Source organism: Ursus arctos, unplaced genomic scaffold (genome assembly GCF_023065955.2).
Source record: "Ursus arctos isolate Adak ecotype North America unplaced genomic scaffold, UrsArc2.0 scaffold_26, whole genome shotgun sequence".
NCBI classification, from domain to species: Eukaryota; Metazoa; Chordata; class Mammalia; order Carnivora; family Ursidae; genus Ursus; species Ursus arctos.
In genome coordinates this window covers 32,689,967-32,707,211 of record NW_026622941.1, presented here as the reverse complement: position 1 = coordinate 32,707,211, position 17,245 = coordinate 32,689,967, and the positions used below count along the sequence as shown (strand labels likewise).

At 34.7% G+C, this 17,245-nt stretch overlaps 1 protein-coding gene across 2 annotated transcripts in view; it reads right to left on the bottom strand.

Moving 5' to 3' along the window:
• The window catches only part of CNTN1 (contactin 1), a 343,680-nt gene that overhangs the window by 35,960 nt on the left and 290,475 nt on the right, over positions 1-17,245 (bottom strand). For both annotated transcript variants that reach the window (XM_026502092.4, XM_044385537.3), the window contains 5 exons: positions 14,270-14,504; positions 11,712-11,815; positions 4,185-4,371; positions 1,642-1,754; positions 467-623 (listed from right to left, as the gene is read on the bottom strand). In XM_026502092.4, the coding sequence (XP_026357877.1) occupies positions 467-623; positions 1,642-1,754; positions 4,185-4,371; positions 11,712-11,815; positions 14,270-14,504 (796 nt within the window). The remainder of the gene's footprint in view (positions 1-466; positions 624-1,641; positions 1,755-4,184; positions 4,372-11,711; positions 11,816-14,269; positions 14,505-17,245) is intronic.

The window sequence follows — 17,245 nt, the reverse complement described above, 5'->3', positions numbered from 1 at the left end:
AATTTCCTTTTGTTGTAAGAGAAGTTTGGATATTATTATCTAATGGTCTAGAATTATGTCAAACTATAATGCATTATGGTATTTTTTTAAACTGAAGTATAGCTGACATACAATGTAACAAGTGTACTACGTGGTGATTCAACAAGCGTAGATGTTATGCTATGCTCACCATATGTGTAGCGACCATCTGTTACCATACAATGCTATTACCATACCTGCATTATGGCATTTTAATTATGCTTTGTCATCCAGATAATAATCAAAACCATGAGGTATGTTGCAAAATAATTTTTGTGACTCATAAGGGAAGAAATACCAAGTTTCAGGACATCCATGACATTTCAAATTTACCTAGGGAAACACTGACATTGGTGTGCATAGCAATCCTACCTTTACTCTTGAGAATCTATATGACCTAAAAACTTACAAGTACTTAATGGAAATGTGTCTCAAATGACTGGCTTACCTGAAATTTTGACTTGAGACACTACTCCATCACCTCCATCACTGTGTGCACGGACCTCTACAACATACTCTCCATCTCTGGGGATTGGGACTTCTATGGAGTGTTTATGAGTTGAATATAGCTTGCCATCATGCTGGCCATCAGGTCTATAGAGTACCTGAAAAAGTACCAAAATATGTATATTTAATAAAGTGGACTAATGAGCCAATGCCAAAACATTAAAACCATAATAAAAATGCTTTAGACTTTCATTAATAATAAAAAAATTCTAGGAAGCTATGTGTAACACTAGCTGGAAAATTCATATTATTTTTAATTCACAAAAGTTGATTTCACCTATTTTTTAGGGTGATCCAAGGGGAAGTTCCTTAAGCATCTTTTTTTTTTTTTTAATGTTCTAAAATGAAGAGAGGGAAAAAATGTGTCTGTGCTTTTTTTCTTATGGAATAGGTATAAAATTAGGGCTCTTTCAACATATTAGAGACATCTTAAAACATTGCCTCACAATTTAATTTTTTCACATTACTCCTAAAATTTGGTATCCAATAAAAGATGTGTGATACAGGGAATATATGGAAATAATCTTTTTTCCTTTTTTTTTTTTTTTTAAGATTTTATTTAGTTTGTCAGAGACAGAGAGAGACAGCAAGCACAAGCAGGGGAGTGGCAGGCAGAGGGAGAAGCAGGCTCCCCTCCAAGCAAGGAGCCTGATGTGGGACTCGATCCAGGATCCAGGGATGAGGACCTGAGCCAAAGGGAGTCACTTAACCAACTGAGCCACCCAGCTGTCTCTCTTTTTTCCTTTTTATGCTCATTTATGGAATGTAACTCAATACATCAGTTTGCTGTGCATTAGGCAACGCTATCTTAATCGTTGCCAAACAAAAATGGATTCTTTCTCTGCTTTATGTGCTGATTATTTTAACAACTCTATTCCTTAAATCAGTTTGTCCATTTATCTTGCTCACTTGACATAGCATTTTTGTAGAATTCACTGAAGATCTTTTCGCATTTCAAAATTTAACATGGTACTGTGCCATTTGGTTCTGCTGTACAGCTAGAATAAGAAAGCTGAATGGGTTTTGGTGCAACAAACATCAATCAAGTCCAAACATCAATCAGTCTTTGTAAGAATAAAGCCCATGTGGGGAATAATCCAGTAATCTTTTACATACCTTATATCCTGTCACTGTAGATTCATTTGATAGTGCAACCACATGATCCCAGGTGATTATGTAGCGTGAACCAGACCTTACGGAACTGATGATCCTTGGCGGCTGGCTTGGAGCTGTGGAAAGTAATAATATGCAAGTGACAGCCAACATATCCAACTTCAGTTCTGCAAACTGCCTTAAGTCAGTGATGATAATGATGTGACAACAAGAGCTAATTTTGATGAGTGCTTACTACATGCCATGCACTAGACTAAGCACTTTAGGTCCTTGGGTTCATTAAGGTACCCACAGCTCTGTGAGGTAGGTAATATAATTATCTTTTATTCTCTTGTCATTATTCTTTACTTGGGTTTCTTTTTCCACCAGCCTTTTGTAACTGCTGTTTCCAAGGTCATCAATCACCTTCAGTTGGCCAAATCTAATGTCATGTTTATTCCTTTCAGATTTAATACCTTTATAGCATTCCACAGAGTTGATCTTCTAATCACTTTCTGAATCTTGTTCTTTTCTTATATTCATGTTCTTTTAACATCTGGGTTTCCTCCTACCTCTCTGGCTGCTCCTTCTCATTAATCATCCTGTGCTGGCTCCATGTCCTCTGCCTAATTTCTAGATGTTGACATGACCTAGGACTTGATCCTGAGCACCCTTTTCTCCTCTATTTATGATTTTTCCCTAAATCTTGCATCTGGGCCCATGGCTTGAAGAACTCACAATTTTATCTCAGGTCTAATCTTTCTCTTTACCTCTAGACAAATGTGTCCAATTGCCTCTCTTTACTTGAATGTCTAAAACGTTTCTCAAATGTAATCAAGATGGAACATTTGCCATGTACTCCCAAATCTTCCTCTCTTTGGGTCTTTCCCATCTTTGGCAAATGACACAATTGAACTCCCAGTTTCTGAATCAAAAATCCGATACTCAGTCTTCCATTTCACCCATGCCAACATTTAAACCAGCACCAAGATGTCAACTCTTTCTGCAGAAAATTTTCCACTTCTCTCTATATCCATTATCACTTAATTCCAACCACCATCTAAAATTGTCCCCAATTGGCTCTTTTATTTTTATTCTTACTCCATCACCAGCCATTGTCCATCCAGAAGCCAGAATGATTTTTTAAAAATATGAATTAGATATCACTCTCTGCCTTAAAATCTTCCAATAGTTCTTATGAGACTTCGAAAAAACTTTAACTCCTAACATGACCCTTCATATGTCAATCCCAGCACACTTCTTCCTTCTCACCTCCAGCCTACACCCTGGCCCCACTGGCCTTTCTACATTTCAGGCATTCCAAACTATTCCCACCTTAAGGTTTTACACTAGTTATTGCCTCTACCTGAAAGAGTCCCCTCCCTGCCAATTGTCACATAGTGTGGGTCCTTCCTATGACTCATGTACTCATATATATGATTCGAATGGCATCTTCTCAAAGAGGCTTTTCCTGACTACTCAATTGGGGTTCAGCTCCCACCCAAGTCACGTTCAATTTTATTATCTGTTTACTCATTTTATTGCCCTGTCGTCTGATATTATCATACATACTTATTTGTCAGGTTTTTTTCCACGTCCTTCCATTAGGCTGTAAATCCTATGAGAAGAGGCTCTGGATCTGGCTTGAGCCCTTCTGTGTCCTCAACCACTAGAACAGTGATGGGCACACAGTGTATGTTTGATGAATGAATAAATGGAAAAAAGAACAAAGGAACGAGTGCCCCAGGAACGAATGCTCCTTTTACAAATTAGAAAACAGGTTTAAAGGTGTGAGGTAATTTGGCTATCGTCACCATTTAGTAAGTGGCAAAAACCGATCTGAAACCCAAGTCCAACACCAAAGTGTGGTATCTCACCGTGTTCAGTTAACCTTTTCCCCAAGTGATTTCATAAATTGTCAAACCCTAATAGCACTCATGTCTTTAAATTCTTGCAAAACTTCCTAGAGCCTCAAATATAAATTCTCTTCTTCTATATATTCAATGTGAGTTGAAGAAGGAGATATCAAAGTGAAACCAGAGAGGCAAGAATGCCTAGAAGATCCAACCAGGGTAGGCAGTCTTGTTACATAAACAATGAGAACATATGGTAATAAGAGAGCAAACAGAATGCTACAACATTTAACTTGCATTTGCATTATGCAATGACAAAGGCTTATAAATAAAAATATAGAAAATAAGCAGAATTTTAATTTTCTCAGGCTGTTAATACAGCCCTATAAAGTAAAGTTAAAAATAATAACAGAGAAGGCAAATTAATTATCTAATGATACAAAACTTTGGGGGGTAGTCTTTACAAATAGAGGTTCTGTAATTTTATTTCTATAGTAGAACATTAAATGCATAAAGGCATTCTCCACATTTTTTCATCATATACAATAACTAACAATTTTTTTTTTTTTAAATCTTGGGTGATTGTAAAGAATAAAATTGAAAACTGAGTGTGCTAAGACTGCTAGGTAGTAAATTTCTCTGAAATGTACCTGCATCATGATTGAATCAATTGGTATTTTTTGACGAGTCTAAAATGCAAATGTTGAAACTCACGTGCTTTCTTGGTGAAGATCTCAATCATGTCACTGGGTGGTCCACACCCTGCACTATTGCAGGCCCTGACTTCCACAAAGTATTGGGTGTCGGGCAGAAGGTTCTCTAGCCTGGCCGAGTACTCTTGGCTGGTGACTTGAACTCTGTGTGCAGCTGCTTCTTTGTCATGGGCAGCCCAGTACCGAATCTGCAAACATTCAAATTTAGTGAGACTCTTTCATGATTCAGACATTTCAATTGTGAAAATCCTTTTCATTTGGTTCTGACACCAATGATGTTGGCTGAGTGTCATACACGCAAGTCTTACTTAATGCTACTTACACTCTGTTAGATAGAATATGGCAAGGCATAGAATGTAGATCTATTAAAGATGTCAAAGACAAATCACAGGCTCCCCTCATGACCTGCAATAGTCTCACACTAACAAAAAAAGAGAAAAAAACAAAAAACTGCATATGATTTACCTTCAAAATATAACACTAGTCTTTGGAAGTTTTTCCACAATAATTTTTATCACTTATTTCCTGTTTTATTTCTGTTTATAGGATGTCAAATTTGTTATGAGTCATTGATAAAACAGTTTCACAAGAATAAACTTTAACCAAAACAGTCATTACGAGGCCTAAACATGCCAGTATAATAACTTTCTGCTAGCTCATTTTAGAAGTATGTATGCAAAATTATTTCCTTTGAAACTATATTGAGGCCAGTATCAAAGAAAAATTATGCCTAATAATAATTATGCCTAATAATGAGGAACTTATTTATCCTTAAAATAAATTTATTTTTAAAAATGTTATCCACGTTGTGATTAGAACTGATCACTTTTACCAACCAACGTATCAATGACAGTCTTCCCTGTCTCTTTAAGTTTAAGTAAAAGTTGTGAGTTATGATTTTCACCCTTCTAATAAGTCTGTTTTATTGGTCAGAAGTCTGTATGTCTAAGTTGTAAATGAAAAGGAGAGGATTGGGGCGCCTGGGTGGCACAGCGGTTAAGCATCTGCCTTCAGCTCAGGGTGTGATCCCGGTGTTATGGGATCGAGCCCCACATCAGGCTCCTCCGCTATAAGCCTGCTTCTTCCTCTCCCATTCCCCCTGCTTGTGTTCCCTCTCTCGCTGGCTGTCTCTATCTCTGTCGAATAAATAAATAAAATCTTTAAAAAAAAAAAAAAAAGGAGAGGATTAAATATATACTGGTATTTTATATATACATACTAGTATTTTATATATTTGAGATTCCCTATCTATAATGTTATGGAAATTTAATTTCACATACTGGTATTTTATATATTTTATATTCATACTGGCATTTTATATATTTTAAACATACTGGTATTTTATATATTTTAGATTCCCTGTCTATAAAGTTATGGAAATTTAATTTCACAATTAACCAAAGTGCCTAGACAATAATATCTAATATTTATATAATCTTGAATGATTCATTTACATAAAACAAATTAAGCCATTATAAAATGGAACCAGATGGCTCGAATTCACTTGGTAACTAAGTAAGGTTTATATGTAGAATGAGCACATTTCAGAACAAAGGCTAGTTACTAACTTGCTAATTGGTTTCCTTTGCAATATTTTTATTTTGTTTACTAGTATTCATTTTTCTCATGTCAATAATACTCTTCCTATTGGTTCTGATAGGATCGCCTTGGCATTCCTGTCATCTGACCAGAAGGATGACCTCAGAAAGAAGGAAGTAGAATTGCACCAAATGTCTCCAGAGAAGATCTCAGTTGGCAGACAAAAGACTTTCTAAGGAGAGAAGTCACCTTGAAAAGGAATATTTCTGGGTTCTGAAAGTGTTCAGACAGTGAGTACATTCATCTGAGAAGGAGGACGGCCTGTATTTTAGGGGGCATTTGAACTAGATAATACATAAGGCCTCTTCTATTGCTTGCCTGAAGAGAAATAAAATGAACATTTATATTCTAATGAAATGCTAGGCACTAAAGTAGTATTATCTACATACATTATCTTCACACAAATCTAGAATGTATTATGGCAATTAAAACCGAAGTCTTTGAAATTCATGCATTTTTACATGTATGCTTGTTGACAGAGATGTATATCACATTTTAAAATCTTCATTCCAGCATAACAACTTTTCTATCCAGTTTAAAGAAAAGAAGCCTCTAAACCAGATTAATATAATAAAGGCCATTTCTAGAAGATGCTATGTACTAAAATGAGGAATTAAAGTGACAAAATTTGTCTGCCTTCTCAAATTTCCATGAGGCATTTTGGCAACACAAAAGAAAAGAACAAAGCTTTCCTTAATTTACTATTTGCACCTATATCTGAAATGAGAAATGACTTTATTCATCTAATTTTAGCAGGGATTGTATGGTCGGTCTCCATTAAAAATCACAATAAATTAAAGCAGTGACTTAGCTATGCCTTTGTAACTAGGGAGCAGAAAGAATTATTAAGTGTGCCAAATAGATTTCCTTATTTTAGAATATGAGAGTTGGAAATTTTCACAGTATAGTTACTCTTTACAAATGAAAGCATCTGAGACAAAATATTTAATAATCCGTCTCTCTTTAAAGTATATGTTTACATATAACTTACAATGTTTTCAAAGTACACTTAAATAAACAGTAGATACATCTACGAAATATATGGCACCAACTTTTCCCACTGAACTAGCCACTGGTCATGCACTTCATTTCCAAATAGATAATAAACTTGGGCTGTTGCATCTTGATCATCTCACCGAGTCTCTCAATGTGGTGAAATACTGACAATCATCTGTGAGAAAATCACTTGGAGTGAAGGGTACAACCTGTAGTCATGGAGCAGAACACATGTGTTGCTTTTGACTAATCACTAAGGAGACCAAAAGAGAGCCTGGATGAATTAGTAGAAATGGATTAGCATAACTAGAAAATCCATCCATCCATCCATCGAGCAGGTCCTGCTTTATGGATAGTAAACCACATATTCATCTTCATCCGTTACAGTAACAAAAGATGTATTTATTTCTATTTAATGCTGTGGCATTTTATAATTTTCACTCTTTCTCTACATGTTTCTAAAATCCCTATGGCATCCTTTGTCTATTGTAAACCTGTCATAGTGCTTATTAAACAATTATGAAACTGCCTCGTGACTTGTCTGTCTCTACTCTGACTAAATCAGAAGCTCTTTGAAGACAGGTATTTATTATTTATTTTCGACTGTGGGCATAGGACTGCATTTGATATATGATACTCTTTCATTCATTTAACAAATAGTTAATGGGTAACCACTTTGTCCCAGTTACTGTGCTAGGCACTAGGAATGCAGTGAAGACCCAAGCTGACACGTTCCTTGCTGTCCTAGATCTCACTAAAAAAATAAAGGAAGAGATCAAAATGTTTAAGCTCACATAAAATCACTAATATCTCGGACAGAGAGATCTAAGTATATCATTTTCCCCAAGAAAGCTTACTCTTTACAAAAGTGTTAGGAAGCTAAAAAGAAAAGCTTTAGCAAAAGAATATTATACTTTCCATTAATTTGTGTGCTACATTAATGCCACTTTTGCACAAAGATAATACAGTTATATCCTTTAACAGAAAAATATAAGAAATTTGCAGGAAAAAATGGTTCTATTAATTTCATTTTCTCCAAAGGGGTTTAGAATATAAAAATGGATGTTACAATTATGGAAGTGCCTAAAGATGTTTAGTACCTTTGAAAATTAAGCTTGCTCCATTTTATTATTTTCTACTTTGAGAAGCCTTTGTATCAGATTTGTAGGTTCTGAAACTTCTGAAAAAATATCATGTGACAAATGACTACTCTTTGTTAAAGATTTAATATAGTGTTTCCAAAAAAATTTTTTAATACAGTTGTTTAAGTGAAAAAAATGAGATGCTGACATAAAAAAATCTAAATCTCTAAAAATATGTTATATAATAACTATATTATTCAAATCCCAGACCTCTTTGCTTATTAGCATATTCCATGGGAAAGGAATAGCAATGATATAAATCATTCAAATATGTATTAATACACCTTTTGGGAACTATTCAAAATTCTTTTATTTCAACCGCTGGTGTCCGGACCAACCAATTCTATGTAGGCATCAATTAGCTTCTTGTAAGGGTTTGCCAAAAAAGATAAAGCATCTTTGTATTCGAGCTTCCCCTTTTCCTGTTCACTCTGCTTTTTCCTCATACGTGTTCCTTGGGATCATATTAAAACCAACAAACAAATAAAAACAACAACAAAACACTACCTTTCCCACGTCTGTGTGTCAGACTGCTTTGGGGAGATCCCGATGAAGACACATGTCTTCATCAAAATAAGAAAATAAAGCGCTTCCTAAATATTAGTTTATGCTCACCATAATAAAATAACCTTTGAAAGCATTTGAGCAGATTGCTCAGGTTTGATCATCTTTTAAGGTAATTGTGAAACCAATCATTTGCATTAATCTCTGACTCAGCTGCTAAGAGTTTTTGCATTCATTATTCTTGACAGCATATTTTGCTTGTTTTCATTAAGGTAAGCAAATGTTTTACGTGCTGGGTGAGCACTCCTTACATTCTTCTAGCTCATCTACACTGCAGGAAAACCTTGTAGTATAAAGGTTAGGGGTGGGGAGCTCTTTAACTAGGCAAGAGGAAAAAATGAGTAAAACTTAAACACTCTACTGAGATATATTTTAAAACCACAAGGGAAGAGATTATTTTTAAACTCAATCGCCTACAGTTCTCACTTGAAATATCAGGAAATTAACCTTGAGATGGGGTCAGGCACATAGGAGCTGGGCTTCTCCGCTTTTTATTTTATTTTCTAATGTGTTACTTTCCTCCCCCCCTGTTTCTTTATAACTTAGACCCTGAGTACATTTTTATAGGAAGTGCACTGGGATATTAGTTTTCTCAATCATCTATCTTGTTAAACCGCTGGCTTCTCCCATCATATTTTAAAATAGAAACAATAACCACATTATACTCAGTCAAGCAACACCCTCCTCTCTCACAGGGGCATTTTCTTAAAGAAGAAGAAACGTTACAGATACTCTCTTTTAAGCTTTCAAGCTTGTCTCTTCAATATTCACTGTTCCGTGTCAAAGAGTCAAAAGGTTTTTAAGAAAGAACAAATGGAAACAATAATTTTGTGATTTACTTCCAATATTTTTAATTTACTTGGAGAGGCGAGACCTAGGTTCAAATCTGGTTATGCCAGTTATTACCCAGTCAAATGTTTCTAAACTTCAAATTCTTCATCTTTAAAACAGGGATGATAATAGCGTCTATTCCCTAGGATCATGTACTTTCAATACAATAAGCTTAACTGTTTTATAGTAAGGACTCAACAAATGTTATTATTCTTATCATTAATATTATCATCATCATCTTCATCACTGTCATCATCATCCTCATCATTGTCTTCCAATATCCAATGACAGAGAATAGGGAAAAGCATTCCATGCTTCCATTTCATTCCACACAACAGTTCTATGAGGCATGATTACTCTCTCTCCAGCTTTCCAGGTGAGAAAACCAAAGCTCAGAAATTTCAAATAAGTTTTGTACCAAATTCCTCAGTGATAGAGATGAGATATCAACCTGTATCTGCTCAGTTTCTACTTACTATGGAGTTGCAAAATGTCAGATATCTGTGAAACTAAATTTCTCAGTGGCATACATTTTTTCCTTGAAAATTATCATCTGAGAAAATATTGTCTGCTAAAAATTTTTTGCTGACTATTTAGTTAAAAATCCTTATTTGATGCTTACTTCCAATTAAAAAAAAACGTATATTCTGGTTATTAGTATTGCTTCCCACCTCATATTTCCTTTGTTCTCTGTTTGTTGGAAGTCATAAAATAGTCAATACGTAATTCTTAGGCAAAGCCAATGTTTTTTAAAAAGCAAAATACATATTTAGCATTTTAATTCAGTGAGTTATATATTAAATGATCTTTTTTTCTCTTTTTTATTAGTTAAAAATGAATAATATGAAATAAGAAAAAATGCTACGGTCCAAAAGATGACTCCAAATATTGATGTCTTCTCCCAAGAAACCTTGAAATTGCTTATCACAGGGGTTTGTAACAGCTCGTGAATTTCTCTGTTTTTCCCATTCCTTTTCTACTAGCTGTAAATCTAATTTCAATTAATAAGTTACGAATATTGGGTCTTTCTAGTTCACTCCTACCATTTCACTCTTTTCATAATAACTTCAGCTGAACCCTTGTAAAGATTATCTGAAGACAGTTTGAGACGTACCCAAATCATACATAACCTACAGTAAAAAAAAAAAAAAAAAAAGCTTCCTGTTATTTTACATGTTTAACACTTAAACCTCGGGTTGGTTTTGTGGTTACATCTCAGAAACATGGCTTTAAGAAGGTCAGATTGTAACACTTGATTTGATCATACTTGAGTATCACTATCAGCCCTCAGTATCTGTTTAGTGTTTACTCTGTGCCCAGCACTGTTCTTGGCACTGAGAGGAAAGCAGACAAAATCCTGCCCCAGAGGAGCTAATATTTCATGGACAGATGAAGAAGGGAGAGCACCAGAATTGAGAGGGCTAGCTGATTGGGTGGGCAGCTCACTGCCTGTGGCTTCAGAAGGGCCCTCACTGTCCATTCACTGCCTAAAACAGGCAGGAATGTGTGGTTTGGCATAAAGCCCTGAACTGTGACTCAGAAACGCTGAGTTTTAGATACTGCTTTGACACTTAATTTGTGCTGAGGCAAGTTGTTGAATCTCTGGCATCCATTTGCTCATCTGCAAAGACAGGACGATGCCAATTCTTCTTACTTTTCACTCTTTGTGCTTAGAAATACCAGATGATTTCACTTCCCCTGCATAATCACATCTAAATTTTGCTAGCATCGTATTAAAGACCCCAACTATCATTCCAGCTTCCATTTTCCAGGTCTTTTTCCCTTTAATACAAATCCTCCCCCTTCTATCTGGTTATTCCTACTGGTCTTTAAAGACTCCAATCAAGGGAAGTTTTCTTTGGGATATTTTGAATGTTACCAATTTTCTACCTTCATAAGATCACATATTTGTGATGTTATGAAGGATCCCTTATGAAAATATATGTCTATTTTATGAGACACATATTTGGCATATTTTATAGTTACTTTCTTTATAGGGACTTTTAGAAGTGGAACTATTGAGACAAATAGAATAAACATTTTAAGGATGCTTTTATAAATTACCTAAATGATTTCCAAAAAACTTAAAATTCACCAGCATTTTATGAGAATGTCTCAAAAGGTCTTGTCTAACCATGAGTGTTATTACCTTCATTTTTATTTTGGCTGTTTGTGAATGCACAGGACTCTACTTCTCTCCTGGGTAAGTCAGTTAGGAACCTCTGCCTTACTCTTCACAATTAGCTCATAAATGCCTAACATATTAAAAACAGATTATAGTGTTGGTTGCCACATAAATCAATGGCTACAGAAGACTGAAAGATGTAACATATTTGAAAACTTATGCTAATATACTTATGAATAAATGTATATAGTTTGATAAGAATTGAACTCACCTGATAGCTTTCCACAATTTTTTCTACAACATGCTCCCAATGAACAGATATTTCAGAAGATGATAAGACTTTTACACCTACTTCTGTTGGGGCTTCACTGGGAGCTGAAATTTGATGAGAACATTATATTTTTAAATAAGATGCTTATATAACAAAATTCAAATAGCACCATTCGCTGAATGAATAGATTAAACTGTATTTTAATATTTTCAAGTAGTTTTCATATTTGTAAAATAAAATAAGTCCAACAATTTTATTATCTTTTTCTCCAGTTTTACCACTATTACTTTATTTCATGGTCATCAATGATATATGCACACATCTATAGGAATGTTACTATAGACTTATACACTTGTACATACCCATATACAGACACACTTTTAAAAAAATATGGAAAGCTTCATGGATTTCTCCAATATCTGTGAGCAAGAACTGTACTAATTCTTTTTTGCATTTCTTCCAACTAATCTGCTTAAGAAAGCCCATGGATGTAGATTAAATTATTATTATTAGCTTGTCAACTACATCATCAAAAATAGGAAATTTGGTGTTAATTATAAAACATTGTTCATTACAATTAATTTTCAATTTTCTCATACTTTGTATTTACATGAGCTAAAGATACTATGTAGAGATACTTTCTTCTTTCTCTTTTATGCACAGTTTTTTGGGTTTAGAAGCAAGTTGTGACATCCACTGCTTTTTGGGCTCAGCAAAGCTTTTATAAGTCTAATCTTCCAACTGGGCATCAAGTCAAGTATGTATCAAAAAGGCCTCTGTTCAGTGAAAAAAAGTAATTTACATCCCTGTGAAAATTACACAAAGAAACTAAGAAAATCTTTAAGCAAGAATGATCAATTTTTATTGTCTTTTATTAACAAGCCATAATCCTCTTTTATGTTAAAAATGTCCTGCACATGAGCACTCTTGCCTTTCTAAATCAAGGTAAACGTGTAGCACTATGATTGATTTCTTAGCAGTAAAAGAGAAGATGAACACTTATACAAGTTTCAGCACATGCAGGTTTTATGAGACCCATGAAACATTTAGGAAAGAAATATAATTAAATGCAGATGGCCATGACTAAAGAGATGACAAGCATGGCCTTTCGCCTGACTACTTTAGCATCAAATAAAACAATAAAAAATTGATATTGGGTGAGAAGATAACTTGTAAAATGCTTTTTACTTTCATTTCCTCCGTGAGATGTACTCACATTGTTCAAACTGGTAACATTGAGTCAAGTTATCGTATTTCCGCTGAATCAGAATAAGCACAGAGAATGTAAGATTTATTACTTGGGACTAAAAAGTCCTGAATTGATTATAAACTTAAATAATTTCTATTTTTATTCTTTCTATATATTTAGTTAACTAACTTAAAAAGTGTGTGTGTGTGTGTGTGTGTACCTACACACATATATATTCATATATACATATAGGGTTCCTTTCATGTGTGTGTTGTCAATAAAGACCATGGCATAATTTGAATGCACATTAAATTTTTAATGAATATGAAAACTAGTAACTCCATGACTGGAGAGTATATATGAGTTCTATGGGATAGCTAATTGTTTATTTTGAAGTAAAAATAGTGCAAACGGTAAATGAATAGAGTGTTTTTCTCTTCACACTCTTCTATTTGTGCTTCTTGTACATGTGCAAAGAGAACTTGGCCAAGGACAAATGTATTAGGTCAGAAGGCAAAGAAATCCCTATTTGCTTTTCTAGCCATTAATAATTACACAGTGCCCATGAATATGGAGATATAATGAAGAGATCTTAAAAAAATAGGGAGGTCTTATCTTTCTTTAAATAGGAAAATCATAATAAAAAGCACAGTAGCTTAAATAGAAATCACAGAAATCAATGTCATTATGTGTAATCTAAAGCTATATATTATTTAGCATAGATCTATAGAGTCCTTTAGGAGCATGCTCAGATCAGTTAAAGTTTCTAGAAAAACAGAGCCAGTATCTATATATTTACCCCCTAAATAGTCTTCCAGACAAATTTTGCCTTTTCCAAGAAAAAAGTTCAACTGCTTTTCTGACTCCTTTGTTATAGAATTATGTAGATTCCCTTTAATAAAATTTCAGCATTACAAATGACCAAAAAGTTACATAAATGCTGTAATTACACAATTTTGCTGTTAAAAAGGGGAAATTTTACTGCCAAAAATAGTTATGTTAAGTAATGTATAAGCGGTGAATGTTGTGAACGCACAGACACACCGAGGTTCCAATCAAGTATGGAGAATTTCTGACTTCCACATTAAAATCAAGAGGCCGGGAACAGCTGTCTAGGCCAATTATTTTAGTGGAGGTTTCCTAACTATCATGGACATGATCTAAACGATGAAAACGATTTTGGAAGCATTCTTGTCTTTAAATGGACAGAGTGACATTTTCATTTGGATTAAAGTAATACTCAATTACTAAATGCCTAGTACTATGAAAAGATCTTAGTAAGTTACAAGAGGCAGCAAACAAAATGACTACCAATGGATTAGGCTTCTCCCCTCCTTCATCATATTACTAAGGGCTTTCTTTTACTTACCATCTTGTGCTGAATTAATGACTGCTGTGAGGCTGTAAGGTCCATCTCCTTTGTTGTTAAAGGCCTTAACTTTAACTTGAAATGCAGTAGACGGGCGCATGGTCTCATCTTTATGGACATAGCGGCCAGTATCTGGATTAGTAACTGTAACTTTTTTCCATTCTTCCCCATCAAAGGGCTTAAATGCCACTATGTAACCAAAATTGTTGCCGTAGTGGTATTCTCTTGACAAAGGCTACATAGAAATTGAAATGTTAAATAGGTTTAAACAATACAGTTAGTAGAGGGAAATTCAATGCAAATAATAATAACGATACACAGGGAAGCATATTCTTTTTTAAAATGTACTTTAAAAAAATGTTTTCCTAAATTCGTGCTGCCTGAAAATGCCAGGGCGAAAACATGTTCAAACAAGTGATGACTTCACTTACCAAGGATGCTCTTCTTAGAATATCTCAGGGGGTGCTCCCTCTCTGGGCCTTTTTAAATTCAACGCCTTCTGCCTAGGATGAGCTTCCATACAACAGAAGGCCCCTTCCCTCACTTTCTTGAGGTAAAAATCGTTTACTTGTCCCTGTCCACAGAATCTGCCATTTCAAGACTCTTTCCACAATATCCCATATCCCACCTCCCTGCTTTATTTTCTTCTAACACTACCATGATCCACACTGTATATTAGACTTACTTATCCACGTCATTTTCTCTCTCAATTACTAGAATATGTTTCATGACGTCAGAGTTTCTGTGAATTTCATTTATCTTTATCCCTAGAACCTAGAACAAAGCCTCAAGAAATATTAATGGATGAGTAAATTAATTTCTTTAGAGTTGAAATACAATGGTAAGAGAGTTAGACAAGACTCTAGAATATCTGTCTTATAATGAAACAGTGGAAACTGGTCAGAAGGAAAAAGAGAAAAGGTGAAGGAAGAGATGATAACTGCCCTCATTTGTAGCAGGCTGGCTGGGGGCCCCTGTCTGACACGGTACTGAAGAAAGTGCTCTGTCTCGCACTGTTTTCTGAGTTTCTTATTATTATACATGTCAACTACCCAATAAAGAAGTTCACGTCAGTTTTAACAATTCATTATTTATAAATAATGGCAAAGCTAGTTCTAGTAAACACTCATCGTTTAGTCTTTTTTAGTCAGAAAGATAAATAGGCAAATTACATATTTACTTTTTCACTGGAAAAATCAAAGTTAAGTTATCGTGAGGAAAAATCTTGAAGTAAATATACTTCAAGTAAATCTTGAAGTAAAGTTGCTGGAATTTACTTATGTTAAACATGATGGTATAGAAATGTAAATCCTAAAGCATCATCCCAAGGATGCACAAATTTTGATTTTTTTTACATTATTAGAAAATATGTTTCTACAGTAGTTTAAATATTTTTCTTATTGATAGTTATCACCCTAGTTTTTGCAATTTAGAGTATACCAGGATCAGCTACAGAGTTTTCAAACCCTAATGAGAGTGGGAAAAAAATTCAAATAAAAATAAAACTGGGAAAAAAATAATTATTCTCAGGCTATATATCCCCAGAGACTTGATTTAAAATTTTTAGAATAGGCTTTCTAATTATGAATTTTTGATAAGTTCCCCATCTTATTCTGAAACAGATACCGAGTTAAAAAAAAATCAAGCCACATATAAAAGAGTAAAGCATTCTAATTTTCCTAATAACTGCACTTACGTATGTTACACTGACACTAAAACTTACAAATTAAATAAGTTGAGATTCAACATTTTATTTCTAAATCTTATTTAAGAATGTAACTTAAATGCCAAGAATAAGATATGACTACAAAGCACTGAGTGAAGTCAATTTTTACTAAATCTCCACTTATAGAAATCAATTTGATTTTTACAAAGATTAAAACCTGTTATTTTTTCTGCACTTCTCAAAATCCTTTGGAGCCTAGGTTGTGCTCTTTGATTATCTGCAGTGATTAAACACTAAAAATATTTAATGGGTACATGGAGCTATATAAACATGTTACCTAAGTAAATGTCAACTAATTCAGACAAGTTTGTACTATCACAGCCTTCTCTACCACCAATCTCTCACTTCAAATATCCAGCTGAAATGCATTGTTTTTTAGACATTAGAGTCTCTGACACAGAACTCCTCTATGGGTCATAAAAAATTAACAACATGTTTTGGATGCTTCAATAACAAGTCCCTTAAGTGACTTCTGAGACAGATATATGTATAATAGATTACAATGGTGATCAAAGTAAGTTTCAAGTGCAAAAGCAAACTCCAATTTACAAACAGGTGCTGAGGGTACTTGGGTGGCTCAGACGGTCTGTTGAACCACCAACTCTGATTTCAGCTCAGGTCATGATCTCAGGGTCTTGAGATGGAGCTGGCAATGGGCTCTGCACTGGGCATAGAGCCTGCTTAAGATTCTTTCTCTCCTTCTACCTCTCCCCACGCCTGCCTTCTCCCTGCTCTTGCACACGCATGCATGTGTGTGCTCTATCTCTCAAAACAAGCAAACAAACAAACAAACAAACAGGTGCCGATACAGAAGTTTTTTTTTAACTAAGTGTTTGGGGTTTGAATGTCCAGAGAAAATGTTATAAATTAAAATTGGGTTACCATACCACGATGAGCGCAAAACAACTGCAATCAGAATGTTTGTTTAATCTTTTAGGCCAATGGATCCCTTAACATCCAGGATCTATTTTTGCATAGGAACTTCACAGTAAGCCATAGCAAGCCAGGTAAAATCTGACATGCATTTAAGAAAAAAATAATAATTTTAGGGGCGCCTGGGTGGCACAGCGGTTAAGCGCCTGCCTTCAGCTCAGGGCGTGATCCTGGCGTTATGGGATTGAGCCCCATATCAGGCTCTTCCGCTATGAGCCTGCTTCTTCCTCTCCCACTCCCCCTGCTTGTGTTCCCTCTCTCGCTGGCTGTCTCTATCTCTGTCGAATAAATAAATAAAATCTTTAAAAAAAAAAAAA